The 19,244-nt window shown below is 35.4% G+C and overlaps 1 protein-coding gene across 1 annotated transcript in view; it reads left to right on the forward strand.

Moving 5' to 3' along the window:
- Positions 1-19,244, forward strand: part of VPS13B (vacuolar protein sorting 13 homolog B) — an 828,197-nt gene that overhangs the window by 391,511 nt on the left and 417,442 nt on the right. Inside the window, 2 exon segments of the mRNA XM_043601463.1 lie at positions 8,054-8,181; positions 15,343-15,577. Of these exon segments, the coding sequence (XP_043457398.1) occupies positions 8,054-8,181; positions 15,343-15,577 (363 nt within the window).

A 19,244-nucleotide genomic window follows, 5' to 3' on the forward strand; every position in this document is an offset into this window, starting at 1 on the left:
TATATAAGTTCTGTATGACTGGTCCTTATTTATAGCTCTGACTCATTTCCTACTTCACTCACTCTTTACTTTGTTTTGGCCATCATTTCTTCCATATTATTTCTTGAAAATCCTAAGTATACCTCTAACCCAGGACTTTTGCATTATTATTTACCTAGAATGCTCGGTTCCCAAATCTCTCTATGGATCTCTCCCAAACTCTTGTTTTAAATAAACATTCTTTGAATTTATAATATGCATATTGTGGTAGATTGTGGGTTTATAAATATGAGGGAAAAGGGTCTATGATCCATGCCCTTAAGATATTAATCTATGGGGCGCCTGGGTGGCTCATTTGGTTGAGCATCCGACTTTGGCTCAGGTCATGATCTCACGGTTTGTGAGTTCAAGCCCTGCATCAGGATCCGTGCTGACAACTCAGAGCCTGGAGCCTGCTTCATATTCTGTGTCCCCCTCTCTCTCTGCCCCTCTCCTGTTTGCTCTCTCTGCCCCTCTCCTGTTTGCTCTCTCTGTCTCTCTCTCTCATAAATATAAAAATTTTTAAAAAGATGTTATTAATCTAGTATAAATGCAAATGAGCCAAGTTGGGAAGATAAGGAAACTGAGTTGAAATATAGCAACTGTAGTTCACATAGTGGTAATATGGCAGCATTTACTTTGGAGAGCATTTTAGGACCATCAAACTTAATTTAATCAAAGTCTTAAAAACCAAGATCTGACTTATTTTATGTTTCTTAAGTACGTAAAGTGGTACATACAAATTAATGTTTGTATTAATATATAATGTATAAAAAATATATGGATATGTTTAGAAATAATACATGTTGTTATAGATTATTAAGAGTAATTTCTGAAATTTTGCTTTAAAATTGTTGAAATTCTCTGATTTCTGTAATTTAGATGGACAAAAATTTTAATAACATACTATACAGAGTGGAATATCACCTTTTGTTTTCTTAATATAGAAATTTGCCTTTTATGTAAGCACATACTTTTTTGGTTACTTTCAAAATCAGTTTGTAAAGTTGGAGCAATGGGAGCCCATGCCCACACCTCTCAGATCTCCCAGCTTGACATTGGAAATAAATTTTCATGGTTTAGGGCCGCTCTTATTTGACCTCAGGAAATGACCTTTGACTGTTAAGCACCTGGATGAAGAACCCTGCGTTAAGCTTGTCAGAGTCCTGTAGCCTACAAAGACCCTCTGCTTGCACTAGGATCATTCGACTGAAGAAAGATGGTGGCACAGGAGGATGCTGGGCTCACCTCATCCCACTGATCACTTAGATTCCACCCACATCGGCCTAAATAACCCAGAAAACCACCAGAAGACTAGCAGAATGGACTCTCGGGAACCAAGCATAGACAAGAGGCCCACAGAAGAGGGTAGGAAGAGCAGAGAGGCAGTGCGTGCTAGATGGACTGGCGGGAGGGAGCTGGGGTGGTGGAAGAGCAGACCGCTGGGCAAGGCAGAGCCCCTGAAGTGTGGCTTGCAAAAGCAGAGGGGCCGACTGCGTGAGTTCTGACAGCCAGCGGTACTTAACATCTGGAATGTTAAAAGTCAACAGCTCTGCTCTCAGAGAACAGGGAGGCTGGGAGGGAGAGTTCTTAAGTCTTGGAAGGACACAGCTCAGTGGGGGAACAAAGGCTTTGGTAAGCACCATTTCCCTCTCCCATCCCCCGGCTGAAATTCCAAAGGGAACCAGTTCCCATCATCCAACTTCCTTGCACTGTGCAAATGCCCAACGCTGTGCAGCTGTGGATCCATCCCTCCAACGGGCCTGCCTCCCTCCCTGTGCTGCAGGGCACCTCCTGCAGAGGACCACCAACAGCAAAGCTAGCTAAGCCTGCCCCTTCTGCCCCTGAGCACCTTGCAGATCCACCCCAGCTAATACGCCCTTGGCCAGATCCTATCAAAGGAGCACCACAAGCCTGGCAGTGTGCAAGCAGCCTGGACAAGGGCCACACCACTCCACAGTAAGTCCTGCCCCTGCGAGAGGGAAAGATAAGGTACACACCAGTCTGACTGTGGCCCAGCTGTGGGCTGGGGGCAGACATCGGGTCTGACTGCGGCCCCACCCACCAACCCAAGTTCCTTGGGACAACACAGGGGAAGTGCCCTGCAGTTTGGGGCTACCAGAGGGCCTAGCCAAAATGACAAAATGGAAGAATTCTTCTCAAATGAAACTCCAGGAAGTAGTAACAGCTAATGAATTGATCAAAACTGATTTAAGCAATATAATAGAACAAGAGTTTAGAATAATAGTCATAAAATTAATCGCTGGGCTTAAAAAAAGCATTGAGGACAGCAGAGAATCTATTGCTACAGAAATCAAGGGACTAAAAAATATTCATGAGGAATTAAAAAATGCTATAAATGAGGTGCAAAATAAAATGGAGGTGGCCATAACACAGATTGAAGAGGTGGAGGAGAGAATAGGTGAATTAGAAGATAAAATTATGGAAAAAGAGGAAGCTGAGAAAAAGAGAGATAAAAAAATCCAGGACTATGAGGGGAAAATTAGAGAACTAAGTGATGCAATCAAAGGGAACATCCGTATCATAGGAATTCCAGAGGAGGAAGAGAGAGAGAAAGGTGCTGAAGGTGTACTTGAACAAAATAGCTGAGAACTTCCCTGATCTGGGGAAGGAAACAGGCATTGAAATCCAAGAGGACTCCAATGGACAGCAAACTCCCTTCAGACGTAACTTGAATCAATCTTCTGCAGGATATGTATAGTGAAACTGGCAAAATACAAGGATAAAGAGAGATTTCTGAAAGCAGCTAGGGATAAACGGGCATACCATACAAAGGTAGACACATAAGTGTAGTAGCAGACCTATCTACTGAAACTTGGCAGGCCAGAAAGGAATGGCAGGAAATCTTCAATGTGATGAACAGAAAAAATATGCAGCCAAGAATTCTTTATCTAGCAAGTCTGTCATGCAGAATAGAAGGAAAGATAAAGGTCTTCCAAACAAACACTGAAGGAATTCATCACCACTAAACCGAGCCTACAAGAGAGCCCAAGGGGAACTTTGTGAGTGAAATGTTGCAAGGACCACAAAGGACCAGAGACACCACTACAAGCATGAAACCTACAGGTATCACAATGACTCTAAACCCATATCTTTCAGTAATAACACTGAATATAAATGGACTAAATACTCCAACCAAAAGACATAGGGTATCAGAATGGATAAAAAAACAAGACCCATCTATTTGCTGTCTACAAAAGACTCATTTTAGACCTGAGGACACCTTCAGATTGAAAGTGAGGGGATGGAGAACTATCTATCATGCTACTGGAAATGAAAAGAAAGCTGGAGTAGCCATACTTATATCAGACAAACTAGACTTTAAAGGCTGTAACAAGAGATGAAGAAGGGCATTATATAATAATTACAGGGTCTATCCATCAGGAAGAGCTAACAATTATAAATGTCTATGTGCCAAATAAGGGAGCCCCCAAATATATAAAACAATCACAAACATGAGCAACCTTATTGATAAGAATGTGGTAATTGCAGGGGACTTTAATACCCCACTTAGGGCAATGGATAGATCATCTAGACACAGGATCAATAAAGAAACAAGGGCCCTGAATGATACATTGGATCAGATGGACTTGACAGATATATTTAGAACCCTGCATCCCAAAGCAACAGAATATACTTTCTTTTTGAGTGCACATGGAACATTCTCCAAGATAGATAGATACACATATTGGGTCACAAGACAGCCCTTCATAAGTATAAAAGAATTGATCATACCATGCACACTTTCAGACCACAATGCTATGAAACTTGATATCAACCACAAGAAAAAGTCTGGAAAACCTCCAGAAGCATGGAAGTTAAAAAACACTCTACTAAAGAATGAATGGTCAACCAGGCAATTAGAGAAGAAATTTAAAAATATATGGAAACAAATGAAGATGAAAATACAACAATCCAAACGCTTTGGGATGCAGCGAAGGCAGTCCTGAGAGGAAAATACATTGCAATCCAGGCCTATCTCAAGAAACAAGAAAAATCCCTAACAGCACACCTAAAGGAACTAGAAGCAGAACAGCAATGACATCCCAAACCTAGCAGAAGAAGAGAAATAATAAAGATTGGAGCAGAAATAAACAATATAGAATCTAAAAAAACTGTAGAGCAGATCAGTGAAACCAAGAGTTGGTTTTTTGAAAAAAATAAACAAAATTGATAAACCTCTAGCCAGGCTTCTCAAAAAGAAAAGGGAGATGACCCAAATAGATAAAATCATGAATGAAAATGGAATTATTACAACCAATCCCTCAGAGATACAAACAATTATCAGGGAATACTATGAAAAATTATATGCCAACAAATTGGACAACCTGGAAGAAATGGACAAATTCCTGAACACCCACACTCTTCCAAAACTCAATCAGGAAGAAATAGAAAATTTGAACAGACCCATAACCAGTGAGAAATTGAATCAGTTATCAACAATCTCCCAACAAATAAGATTCCAGGACTAGGTGGCTTCCCTGGGGAATTGTACCAGACATTTAAGGCAGAAATAATACCTATCCTTCTCAAGCTGTTCCAAAAAATAAAAAGGGAAGGAAAACTTCCAGACTCATTCTATGAAGCCAATATTACTTTGACTTCTAAACCAGACAGAGACCCAGCAAAAAAAGAGAACTACAGGCCAATATCCCTAATAAATATGGATGCAGAAATTCTCAACAAGATACTAACAAATTGAATTCAACAGCATATAAAAAGAATTATTCACCATGGTCAAGTGGGATTCATTCCTGGGCTGCAGGGCTGGTTCAATATTTGCAAATCGATCAATGTGATACATCACATTAATAAAAGAACGATATGATCCTGTCAATTGATGTAGAAAAAGCATTTGACAAAATTCATTATCCTTAATAAAAATCCTTGAGAAAGTTGGGATAGAAGGAACATACTTAAACATCATAAAAGCCATTTATGAAAAGCCCACAGCTAATATCATCCTAGTGGGGAAAAACTGAGAGCTTTTCCCCTGAGATCAGGAACACCACTGTGGTTTAACATAGTGTTGGAAGTGCTAGCATCAGCAATCAGACAACAAAAGGAAATCAAAGGCATCAAAATTGGCAAAGATGAAGTCAGGCTTTCACTTTTTGCAGATGACATGATATTATACATGGAAAACCTGATAGAACCCATCAAAAGTCTTCTAGAACTGATACATGAATTGAGCAAAGTCACAGGGTACAAAATCAATGTACAGAAATCAGTTGCATTCTTATACACTAATAGTGTAGCAACTCACTAATAGTGAAGCAACACAAAGACAAATAAAGAAACTGATCCTATTTACAATTGCACCGAGAATCATAAAATACCTAGGAATAAACCTAACCAAAGATGTAAAAGATCTGTATGCTGAAAACTATAGAAAGTTTATGAAGGAAATTGAAAAAGATACAAAGAAATGGAAAAACATCCCATGCTCATGGATTGGAAAAATAAATATTATTAAAATGTCAGTACTACCTAAAGCTATCTACACATTCAGTGCAATCCCAATCAAAATTGCACCAGCATTCTTCTCAAAGCTAGAACAAGCAATCCAAACTTTGTATGGAACCACAAAGACACCAAAAGCCAAAGTAATATTGAAGAAGAAGACCAAAGTGGGAGGCATCACAATCCCAGACTTTAGCCTCTACTACAAAGTTGTAATCATCAAGACAACATGGTATTGGCACAAAAACAGACACATAGACCAATGGAATAGAATAGAGACTGCAGAAGTGGACCCACAAAAGTGTGGCCAACTAATCTTTGACAAAGCAGGATAGAATATCCAATGGAAAAAAAGACAGTCTCTTCAACAAATGGTGCTGGGAGAACTGCAGAAGGATGAAACTAGACCACTTTGTTACACCATTCACAAAAACAAACTCAAAATGGATGAAGGACCTGAATGTGAGACAGGAAACCATCATAACCCTAGAGGAGAAAGCAGGAAAAAACCTCTCTGACCTCAGCTGCAGCAATTTCTTACTTGACACAGCTCCAAAGGAAAGGGGAATTAAAAGCAAAAATGAACTATTGGGACCTCATGAAGATAAAAAGCTTCTGCACTGCAAAGGAAACAATTAACAAAACTAAAAGGCAACCGACGGAATGGGAAAGATATTTGCAAATGACATATCGGACCAAGAACTAGTATCCAAAATCTATAAAGAACTCACCAAACTCCATGGGGCGCCTGGGTGGCGCAGTTGGTTAAGCGTCCGACGTCAGCCAGGCCACGATCTTGCGGTCCGTGAGTTCGAGCCCCGCGTCGGGCTCTGGGCTGATGGCTCAGAGCCTGGAGCCTGTTTCCGATTCTGTGTCTCCCTCTCTCTCTGTCCCTCCCCCGTTCATGCTCTGTCTCTCTGTCCCAAAAATAAATAAAAAAACGTTGAAAAAAAATTTTTTTAAAAAGAACTTACCAAACTCCACACCCGAAAAACAAATAATCCAGTGAAGGAATGGGCAGAAGGCATGAGTAGACACTTCTCTAAAGAAGACATCCAGATGGCCAACAGGCACATGAGAAGATGCTCAACGTCGCTCCTCATCAGGGAAATACAGATCAAAACCACACTGAGATATCATTTCACGCCAGTCAGAGTGGCTAACATGAACAAATTAGGAGACTATAGATGCTGGCAAGGATATGGAGAAACGGGAACCCTCTTGCACTGTTGGTGGGAATGTAAACTGGTGCAGCCACTCTGGAAAACAATGTGGAGGTTCCTCAAAAAATCAAAAATACATCTACCTTATGACCCAGCAATAGCACTTCTAGGAATTTACCCAAGGGCTACAGGAGTACTGATTCATAGGGGCACTTGTACCCCAATGTTTATAGCAGCACTTTCAACAATAGCCAAATTATGGAAAGAGCCTAAATGTCCATCAACTGATGAATGGATAAAGAAGTTGTGGTTTATATATACAATGGAATACTACTTGGCAATGAGAAAGGATGACATATGGCCTTTTGTAGCAACGTGGATGGAATTGGAGAGTGTCATGCTAAGTGAGATAAGTCATACAGAGCAAGACAGATACCATATGTTTTCACTCTTATGTAGATCTTGAGAAACTTAAGACCATGCGGGTGGTGAAGGGGGGAAAAAGTTACAGAGAGGGAAGGAGGCAAACCATAAGAGACTCTTGAAAACAGAATAAACTGAGGGTTGATTGGGGGGGGTGGGAGGGAGGGGAAAATGGGTGATATGCATTGAAGAGGGCACCTGTTGGGATGAGCACTGGCTGTTGTATGGAAGCCAATTTGACAATAAATTTCATATTAAAAAAATAAAGTTGGAGCCTGGTTGGCTCCGTCACTTAAGTGTCTGACTCTTCATTTCAGCCAGGTTATGATCTTAAGGTTTGTGGGATCAAATGAAGAGTGGAGCCCACTTGGGATTCTCTCTCCCTCTTGCTCTGTCCCCCTCCCTTGATTGCTCACAGGTGCGTGCATATGGTTGGTCTCTCTCTCTGTCAAAATAAACTTTAAAAAAAAGTTTAGAGAGTCTATGGATAAGATTTTGTCATCAGGAGAATTCACATATGGGAAGACCTGTTTCTTATCTATTTTAGATAAATAAAATGCTTTGTTGTTCCTTTTTTGTTTTCAAGTAAAGTTTTTATTGAGGTATCTTTATACTCAGAAATGGGTAAATTGTTAGGTTAAAACTTAATTTTAGTAAAGTGTGTATATATCCATGTATTCATTAAATAGAATATTAGATTATAACATTGTTCCACAGTGCCATCTCCCAGTCACCAATCCAACAGGAGTAACCAACACTCTCCTGACTTTTAACAGATAAGTTGTGCTTATGTTTGAATAGTTGCAAAAATCAGTAATTCTATAGTCTAAAATGATCTGATGTGTTATTTTGTAATCTCATTCAGAACTAATAAAGAAATAAATAATCTTGGAAGTAGTTTCTGTATATTTTTCTAAAACAGTAAAGTAAATGTGTGTTAATTAATTAACTGTTCTTATACTTAGAATCTCGACCATTGTCAGTTCCTGTGAAAGCCATGCTGAATATATCTGAAGGCTGTAGAAGTCCTGAAGAAAGAATGAAAGAATTTATTGGAGTAGTATGGAATGCAGTAAAGAGTCTCACACTGCAGGTAAAATAAAAGAAATGTCATGGTTTTAATTTCTATGATCCTTTTTAACTTTTAGCTCCTTTGATATTGGTAAAGAAATAATCTCACTGGTAACACTTAATATTGTTAAAAAATAATCTCCCTTGTAACACTTGTGTATACCATCTCATTTGTATAACTTAGATGAAAACTGTTGGTGCACTTTACATATTATTAGCAAATTATATGAAATACATCTTATATGCTATTCTTGATAAAGTTACAAATTATGCAAATTTTGAGATGTTTCTCAAATTGCAAATTTCATTATACGTTTTCTTTATTTTAAACTTATTTAAAAGATTCTACATGTTCAGTATACAAATCAGAAAACACTAGACAATAGGCCACTTTGGCCAGTGGTCCTGAGGGACCTAAGATAAAGTCAGCATGGCTTAGTGACTAATGCTGAGGGGACTTTGGGGGACTGAGAAGAAGGAGGCTGTCTAAGTGGTGTTTCACATTCCAGTTTTGGCATTTGGGTGCATAATGATGCCATGAAATGGGAAAAGAAGCAGCTATGCAAAATCAGGGGCAAATAGAGAGTTTATACATACATTTGAAACACCTGTGAGATCTCCGGGCTTCTATCGGACTGTAGGATATTCATATCTGGAGCTTCAGGAAGAGATTTCACACTAGAGATATATTTTGGAAATCATCTATAGATGGATAAAACCAGGAGAATTGGTCATCCAAAAAATATGTGAAGTTGAAAGAACAGTGGGCCAAGGGGATGCCATTTCTAAAGCAGACAGTGGAAGAGAAAGTGTCCTTGAAGGAAATTGTAGTAGGGAGATCAGAAATGTAGGAGGAAAAGCCAGATAGTTCATGAAAGGAAAGGGTGTATAGAATTTCAAGGAGCCAGGCGTTAGCAGTTCCAAATTCTATATCTTAACTATGGACTCTACTTTGCTTATCTGCAATATGAAATGGTTAAATTAAATAATGTTTAAGGTTATTTCCAATTCTGACATTCTTGTGAAATTCTGGTTATTTTGCTTGTTTTACCATGATACATTGCCTTCATTAGCTTTATCACCAGCAATAAAGTAAATCTTAGCTATCATTATGGATTAGTTATAAATAGAGATACTGATTTTCCTCACTTTTTTCTTCTAAAAAATTTTTGTGGTAAGATACACTTAACATAAAATTTGCCACGTTAACCATTTTTATGTCTGCAATTTAGACTCATGTTCCTCATTTGATTAAGCTTATTGAGTGTAAATTAACATATAATTACAGGAGTTCTAATGATTATATCTTTGTATATGTTATTTTGAATATGACCCAGGCACTTGCTTGCTTCATTTCTAGTCTCGGCACTGTATTATACATGCTCTATATTTAGACATTTCCAGATGTTAATGTGTTCTGGAAAAGTTTAAAGGTAAAACTTGATTCTGATTAAATGATTAAAATCTAGGCCCTAAAATTCTGAGTTTTTAAAATAGTAGTGTCCATTTTCCAAGATGTTTTATGAACCAAAATATAAACCAGAAAACTCTGAAGTTGTCATCAGATAAAATAGAACATCATAACTTGAAGCCATCAAAGGATTATTCTCTTAATGGAAGTTTGAGCAAGCAAATGTGTTCGGAATCAGGATTTCTGGAAAATTGATTTTGGAGCCAAAGTTGATATTTGCTAAGCCCATGTTCTTCTTTCTTGTAATACACTTATATTGCATTAAGATGTAAACAATATTTTCTATAACCTATTTGTTTTTCAGTGGGAAAAGTAACTTCCACATTTCATCTTAATGGATTATGTTATAGTACTATATGTAGTCTTGAACCATTTTTTAAAATGGAACTTAGTTCGGGGGCCTTTTTCACAAAAGATTAGCACAAACTCAGTTCTTTGCAATTTTTCTTTATCAGTTGATCAGTAAAGATCCTATCTATTATACTGCAAAAAGCTACATTTTCATTCCGGAGCACATAATTGGCAATGGCATGCACTTGACAAAATAGAAATACTCTGGCCTGGAATTCACTAATAAAGGAGTACATTTTCTTGTTTTTTGCCAAACTCAGTCTTGTCTTTTACATTGAAGATCACGTTTCTGTTATATGGCATTTTCTAGATGTTTTTTATAGTTTCTGAAGCTTTCTAAGTGGCCTGTGTAATATAGTGGACTCTTTATTTTCCATACCACATTCCTTGATTTCGATGTGTCAAAGTGTCTCAAGTCCCATAAGGTAGTTAAGCTAGACCAATTGAATTCTCTTTCCAGGAAGTTACATACTGAATACGATCAGTGATGCAGTAATAATACTGCATGATACAGATGTTGTCCTCATATCCAGCGCACTTCCTGGCCTATCTCCATGATCAGACAAGGGTAGGCATTTGAGGCTAGACAGACCAAATGCCAGTCACCTTACTTGTAAAAATAATTATTTACATTTATGCTTAAAATTTTGCAAAGAATCTATCTTTCATTATAGGCATTGAGAAGGTGACAGCAATTGCACGGTAGCTTGTTAGAAGGACGAAGTTTGTAATTCAAATGTAGGCATTTTTTCATATTGTCCCTTGGTAAATATGGGGAAATGTAGATTTGTATTAATCTGGAAAAGAAGACAACCAAGGTTCACTATTGAGGTTTTTAACTTAATGCCTTATATTGGGAACATTAAGATTTCTACTGTAAATGAAGGTACCCCAAATATTTTCATAGTGTATTGAGAGTTAACAAATAGAAATATGGTGATTTGGGCAGTAGTTAATAATATATTTGTTATAGTGCAAATGGAATACTGCTTATATTGGTGGCCTCTATATACATAACTACTTATAAGCAACAGTGTTTTTAAAGAAAAAGACTGTGAACATCTCTTATGAATCCATGAGAGCTAATATATGGATCTGACATATAGGAGATAATTCAGTGTATGTTCATTGACTTTATTTAGCAAACCTTTTGGTGAGAGTTAATACATTGTATCTTTATATCAGAGCTGACTCCCACCTCCCCACAATTACAGATGAGTAAACTGAAGTCACAGAGAGATTAATTTGTTAAAAGTTCCACGGTTAGAGTTGAACCCATTTGGCTGACATGTCAATTTTATTAATTACTAAGTTGTCTCTGTAGAATGAAATGATGAACAACAGGTATTAAGCAGTTATTTTAATTAACATCAGATACTGATACTAATAAAAATAATTGTGTTCACTTATTAATTACTTAGTGCCTAGTACATGCTAGACATGCTACTATGTACTGAGACTATAAACACAATAGGCTGATTATCTGACATTACAGACCCTATGTTCTAGTGAAAACTCTGTAAGACTATTAGTAGTTTAAAACCCTCTTGTTTCAAGTTTTTGGGTGCTGGGTTTATGTCTTTTGTCTTTATTCCTGACTTGCAGTTCAGTTCGTGGTCGATATTAAAGAATGCATGAATTAAAGAAAAAGTGAATGAAAATATAACCTGAAATGTTTCTTCATGTATGTTTTTATTTGAAACTATTTTCTGAATAATACAATTCATACAGAGAACATTTCATTCTTCAGAAATTTTGCAAAATATAATTATCACTGACGTTTTAAATATTGGGGCACCTAGGTGGCTCAGTCGGTGAAGCATTGACTTCAGCTTATGTCATGATCTCATGGTCTGGGAGTTCAAGCCCTGCATTCAGGCTCTCTTCTGACAGCTCAGAGCCTGAAGTTTGCTTCAGATTCTGTGTCTGCCCCTCCCCTGCTCGCACTCTGTCTCTCTCTCTCTCTCTCTCAAAACTAAATAAACATTTAAAAAATTAAAGTTTCAAAGGAAAGAATTCATGTTAGTGGGGAAGAGGAAATAGGAATGTTACTTAAAAGTATAGAAAATTGGGGTGCTTGGTGGCTCAGTCAGTTAAGCGTCCGACTCTTGGTTTCAGCTCAGGTCATGATCTCTGTTTGTGAGTTCGAGCCCCTCATCAGGCTGCATGCTGACAGTGGGGATCCTGCTTGAGATTCTCTCTCCCCCTTTCTCTCTGCCTCTCCCCTGCTCACTCTCTTGTCTGTCTCTCAAATATAAATAAACTTTAAAAAAATTTAACTGTATAGAAAATATGGTATAACAATTTTAAGCATTTACTTTTAAAAATTGTTTTAATGTTTTTATTTATTTTTGAGAGAGCGAGAGAGAGAAAGAGCACAAGCAAGGGAGGGTCAGAGAAAGAGGGAGACAGAACCTGAAGCAGGCTTCAGGCTCCAGCTGTCAGCACAGAGCCCCACACAGGGCCGAACTCACTACCCACGAGATCGTGACCTGAGTCGAAGTCAGACATTTAACCAACTGAGCCACCCAGGAGTCACTTAAAGCATTTACTTACAAAATGTTCTGTGTAATAGACAGTGGGCTAATTAAAATGTTTAGATTAATGTATAAGTGAAACCTATCTCAGTCTCTCTTTTTTTTTTTTAAACTGAGTTGTGAGCACAGTTACAGAGTGTACAAATTAGAAAAATCTAAGTTTACCAAACCTTACATATGGGAGATGGGTTGGGGGTACACAAAGGCATATATCTTTTCAGATGGCATATAAATTTGGAACTTCCAAAAAATTCATGATAGTCATTTCATTGATTAAAATAAAAACCAAATAATTTCTGCTTTATTGGTTTATTCTCAGTGTATCATACTCAAGATTTGTAGCCTTTGACCTAATAGGAATCAAAATAGAGGTGGTTCGACTTCAAGAATTTGTAATAATCCCTTCACTTTAACACATGAATGTGTTCAATATTGGCGAAAGAACACGTTGCTACCAAAACTGAAATAAGATCCTTGAAACAGAAAGGATGTTGCCATGGAAAAATGAAGTAACACTCAGTGCAGCTGTGATGCATTAATGAATAGGATATTTTTTTTAAAAGATCATTTGTGTTTGGTGTGGCTCAGAGGGTCCCAACCAGATGGTTTCCATGAACATGATCTGACCCCCGGTTTGAGGACTTCTTACTGGCAGATTACTTCATTTTCTTTCCCTTGGATTGTCAGATCCTTACATTAATGCAAAATTTACTGCTGCAGATTTATATTCCCTTACATAAATCACTCAACATTTTACATTAAAACCACAATTTTAGACGTACAGTTTAACAGTTATTTTAAAAGTGTAAAAAGATTTATGTGATAGTTGTAGTATATATTAGAGATGTAACATTATAATAAGTTTGAGGATTTTGGATTATGTATGTGTTTTGGTTCTTATCATTATAGAAATCTCCAGAACACATATCACATTTTAGAAAGTTTATTTTTTAGAGTTGTTATGTATCTCAGAATAATCTACTTTTGAATATTTATTGCTCACGTTGTTAAATTTGATGAAATAATTTATTTCTGAATTAGTGGAATTTTGGAATATATTGTTATTTGGAAGTTTTGGCACAACTTAAATTTATTTCACAAGATATATATGTTTATATTTGTATAGTGTGGCATATTAAACTAATTACCTCACATTGTTGAAAACATTTTTTAACATAGCATCAATACCTATATGAAGTGTTAAAAACTGACTCTTTTTAGTTTGACACTATAAGCATAAATAATTGAATAATGAGAATGGTATACTGAGAATATGTTCTCAGTATGCCATAATACTTTGTGCACTTGAACTTCAGCAATTAATTGTGTTAAATATTTAAAAATATAAATGTAATACAGCTGAAACAATGTATGTTTTAGGATAAAAAATGTTGTAATCTTCAATCAATGAGCTACTTAACATATAAACACTTAAATTAGGTTGCAAGATAAAATTCTAGATGAGGTCAGACTTCATGAACCTTATATTTATTTTTATAAAATTTTACTTATATTTTTCTTCACTGAATTCAGTTTGTTCCATGCACAGAAATGTTGAAGCAAAAATGAGTAAGTTTGCTTATTTATAAGCCTGGCAGATTATTTATCATATCAAGGAATTCCAGACCTGTTACGTATCATGCTGTCACTATGGGCTATATTAACCTCAAGTGAACATATATTAATGTATTCTTAGTTGTCTTTTATAAAATATAGTCTCTTAGTTTGCTAGAATATCCAAGTATTTATCAAACAAACAAATTTTAATTTTGTTACATCTTCAGATAATGCCTTTGTATGCCAAATATTTTGTAGAAAATAAACAGATGACATTTTGTATTTCCTTGAGAATAATTTAAGTATGCTAGGCTGTTTGAGCAGTTTGTGAACCAGGTACAAAATATTACTTTCTAAGAACCAACTAAGACTAATAGACTTGAGCTTATATTGCCTTTGAATTAAGAACTCATGATGAATTTAATTTTTGAGTTGAGATCGCTTAGTATTATTTCACCTCTCTAAGGTGCCAGGCAACCTAAGTAAACTACACTGGGGATAATAAAGCATAAAAGTTTCACATGAAATCAAAATTTAGATAATAATTTGATGTATGATAAAAGCAGGGAATAATGCTCTCAGTTTTAAGTCTTCTGAATTTTCTTCATTACTGTGTTTCCATATATATAAAATGTGATACACACACACACTTGAATCTTGGGATACGTGTAAATAAAAAAAGAAAATACATGATACAGACTTGTTATATTTTAATGTTTGTCTAGAGATACTATCTGAACATTGGAAACATCTTTCCTTATATTTTAGTTTGTAAAGTAAAAACAAAAGGCCAAATTCACATGGTAATAGCTGCTTGTGTGTGTGTGTGTGTGTGTGTGTGTGTGTGTGTGTGTGTGTGTGTTTTAAGTGAGTACAATACAATACTAGTTGGTTCTAAGGCCTTAGTTGGTGTTAATCTAATGAACTGCAAAAGAAGGAGGATTTTCTCACCTTTTTTTGCCAGCACATTTTCTGATTCAGTCGTGTTACTTGGAAATAACTGTGGAAAGGCAGATATGTTTTCATCTCATTTCACTGCCTTTTTGATCAAATTCATAGCAAGAAACAATGTCCTTTGAAGTGTTAATTGTGTTCTTCAGTAAAAGTAACTCATAAAGAGGTAAGTATGGCACATTTCTTCTTCTTCTTTTTTTTTTTGGCTTGCCTGTTTATTCTGATAAAGATATTAAGTATTTGAGGGTATATTAACTTCCTTATTTAGTCTGTTCCCAATATTTTAATTTTGCTTTTTTTTTTCTTCCCCTAGCTTGAAGTACAGTCTTGTTGTGTATTCATTCCAAATGATAGCCTGCCTTCCCCAAGTACAATTGTATCTGGTGACATTCCTGGAACAGTAAGAAGTTGGTACCATGGACAAACCAGCATGCCTGGAATGCTTGTCCTCTGTATGCCTCAAATAAAGATTATTAGTGCTGGCCACAAGTATATGGAACCTCTGCAGGAGATTCCATTTGTCATTCCACGACCCATCCTTGAAGAAGGTACATTAAAAAATATTCTTCCTATGGTTATATTTGATAATAATATTTTTAGTTTTATTTTTTAATATGCCAGTGCTTATGTAAATGAGTCTTCTCATGAAAGATCCACATGAAAATAGATTCAGTGATCTGCAAAGTGGATTTAAAAAGAACGGTGCACAAAGTAAATGAACTAAGTGGTGCTGTTTATTGACATCCACACATTTTAATAAAATTCATGTATGTATAAATAGACTACAAAATATCATGAAATGCAGAATAGTCACTAAAATGTGAAGCATAGACAAATCAAGATGACAGTTGGTTTTGGAAGTTGGCATTAAGCTGAATTAAGAATGATAAGTAGATCTTAATTTAAGCTATTTGATTTATTAATAGATATCATATATAATCAAATGAATATATTATTTACATCAAACATAATATATTTCTAGACTTCTCATTTGTTAAAATACAGTAGATAATATTGTGATGATTGGAGACATAACTCTTCAGTAAATACTTCATTTGTGATACTGCAGAATTTTCAGTTGCAAATACATACCCTTTTGAACTTTGACATATTCATCTCAAACAATCTGTGAACCTGGAAAAGTTTTGAGTCACAAAGTAAATAGTGTGAATCTATATTTTAATAACAGGGTTCAAATGTTTTACAATGGTAAACGGTTCCACACCTTGTTCATATTATTAGCATGTAAGTATATGAATGCTGATATCATTGAGATCACTACACATACTATTATTGAAAAGCAGATATATTCTGTGCAGTTTTTGACTTTGACTTGATGTTGATTTCTCTTTCCTTTTCTCTGTTTTGGCGTTTCCATTGAAATGTAGTTTTCTTGGGTTTATCAGAAGTAGGAATGATTTTACTGCCAGAAATGAATGTTGGTACTTAATAAAATGAATACCATTATCATAAAATCATAGAATTCTAACAGTTAGATGGAACTTCTCTAGATCTCTTACCTGTGTGATTTTGTTCTTGATGCAAGGATTCTTTTTCTAGCATATTGGATATATCCATTCTTTGATATTTGCTTCTGGTTGTAAGGAGTTCTTTATTATCACAACAGCTATTGTGTATCATATCAAGGATGTGCTAGCCTCAGAAAATGAGCTGGGGAGTGCTTCCCTTTTTTGTTGTTGTTTTTTGTTGTGGTGGTGGTTTTGTTTTTGTTTTTCGGGTTTTTGTTTTATTTTACCTCTGGAATCATTTTTGGAAGATTCAATAGTTTGTCCCTTAATTTTAAAAAATTAAAACTCATATTATTCCATTTAACAGCTTTTTTAGACATTATTTACATACAGTTTTATGCATACAATTAGATGACTTTTAGTATATTTACAGTTTATACCATCATCACCACCATCAAATTTAGAAGTTTTATCACTCAAAAAAAAAGTTTTATCACTCAAAAAATAATCAATATACCATTAACAGTTACTCTTTCTCCCTTCATCCAAAGCCCTGGCAAATGCTGACCTTCCTGTCTCTATGAATTTGCCTGTTCTAGGTGTTTAATATGAATGGCATCACACAATATGTGGTCTTTTGTGACTGGCTTCTCATGGGAAGTCACCATAATGCTTTTGAGGTTGACTTATTTGTCAGTCTTCATTTTTATGGCTGAAAGTAATCCATTTTATGGATATACCATGTTTTCTTTGTCCACTCATAGTTGGTAGACATTTGTGTTTATATCTTTTGGCTATTATGAACAATACTGCTGTGATAATTTTTGCACATCTTTTCATATGGACATATTTTAATTTCTGTTAGCTATGTACCTAGTAGTAGAATTGTTGGGTCGTATGGTAGCTCTGTGGTTAAGGTTTTGAGGAATTAACAGTCTGTCCTGCAAAGTGTTTCTGCCATTTTGCAATTCCACATCAACTTATGAAGGTTCTAATTTATTCAAGTTGTAATTGTCTTTTTGGTGTTAACCATCACGGTGGGTATGTGGTGGATCTCATTTTGGTTGTCATTTGAAGTTCCCAAATGACTAGTGATATAGAGCATCTTTTCATGTGCTTGTTGGCCATTTGTAGAAGCTGTTTTTTATTTTCTTATTGTTTTCAAATACTTGGCCCACTTTTTAGTTGGGTTATTTATCTTTCCTTTTAATTGAGCAGTTCTTTATATATTCTGGATATTAGATTCTCATTAGATATGATTTACAAATGTCTTCTCTCATTCTATGAATTATCTTTTTTACTATCTTGATTATTTCATTTCTTTTATATTCTTAATTCTATTTTTCCCTGCTGTATTAGACATTATTCCCTTGCTATTTTTTTTTCAATCTTAGAAATTAACACTAGTTACACAAAGTAAAATTTGATTCTGGAAATACTAAGATGCATTTTTAATTTAGTAAATCATACAATAATTTATGGTATTTACTCTCCTCCTGAGCAACACACAGGGCTTTAAGTACTTTAATTCAGCGATTCTCTCCAGATTGACTGGCAATTACTGTTATATATTTTAATTTATCTCTTATTTTTCTGAATTTTGTAAATTTAAATCATTTAAAAAATAATTGCATATATATTACATGTATACAATTAGTGCAGGGTTTGGAAAATTTATTCAATAAATGGCTAGATAGTAAATATTCTCAGTGTCATCAACTATCTGGTTTTTGTAACAACTACTCAGCTTTGCTTTGTAGTACAGAGGCAGCCATAAATAGTATGTCAATGAATTGACACTCCAGTAAAACTTTATTCACAAAATCTGATAATCAGTCACATTTGGTCATGGGCCACCTATGCTAACTCCTATACCAATGCCTTACTAGACATTTGTTGTCACAGCTCATTCCTTTCTTCTACCTCAGATAATTTTCCTTCTGCCTTTTTTTTTTAATGATGTGCTGTTAGCAAACAATTTTTTTTTTGTTTGAAACTGTATTTTGCCTTCTTTTTGGAAAGAATTTTTTTGTTTTATATATATATATATATATATATATATACACTTATATATATATGTGTGTGTATATATATATATACATATATATATATATACATATATATACATATACATGTATATATATATGGTTTCTTACTGATAGTTTTGTTTTGGCCATTAAAGATCCTTTTGTGCTTACTTTTGTTTTTCATTGCCTTTCTGAGAAATTCACCATCATTTTGTGGTTTTTTTTAGTGTCTTTCGGGCAGCTTTAAGGACCTCTTTTTTTTTTTTTTTGGCTTTTAAATCTTTGTTCTTTTAAGTGTTAGTATTGGTGTCTTTGTGAGCTTTTCAAGTTTTCTGGCATTTTCTCTTCATATATTGCCTCTGTCTCATTCTTTCTACATATATGTTAGACATTTTTTTTTTTACTGTATTGTTCTTGTCTCTTTAATATTTTTCCCTTTGACTTTCTGGCCTGTAGTCTGAGTAATTTCTTTGATATTACAGTTTATTAATTTTATTTTCATCTGTATCTAATGTGCTGTTTTTTGGGGGTAAAACTTTATAGAATTCTAATATATCATACAGAAATGAAATACATCAACTATTAGTATACAACTTGATACATTTCATAAATCTGCCCATGTTACTAGCTTCTGAGTCAAGATCAAAAATTTTACCAAAACCCAGGAGATCTTCTCTAGTCCCTTGCCAGTCTCTGTTACTTCAGAGGTACATGGTATC

This window comes from Prionailurus bengalensis, chromosome F2 (genome assembly GCF_016509475.1).
Source record: "Prionailurus bengalensis isolate Pbe53 chromosome F2, Fcat_Pben_1.1_paternal_pri, whole genome shotgun sequence".
In the NCBI taxonomy this organism is placed as follows: domain Eukaryota; kingdom Metazoa; phylum Chordata; class Mammalia; order Carnivora; family Felidae; genus Prionailurus; species Prionailurus bengalensis.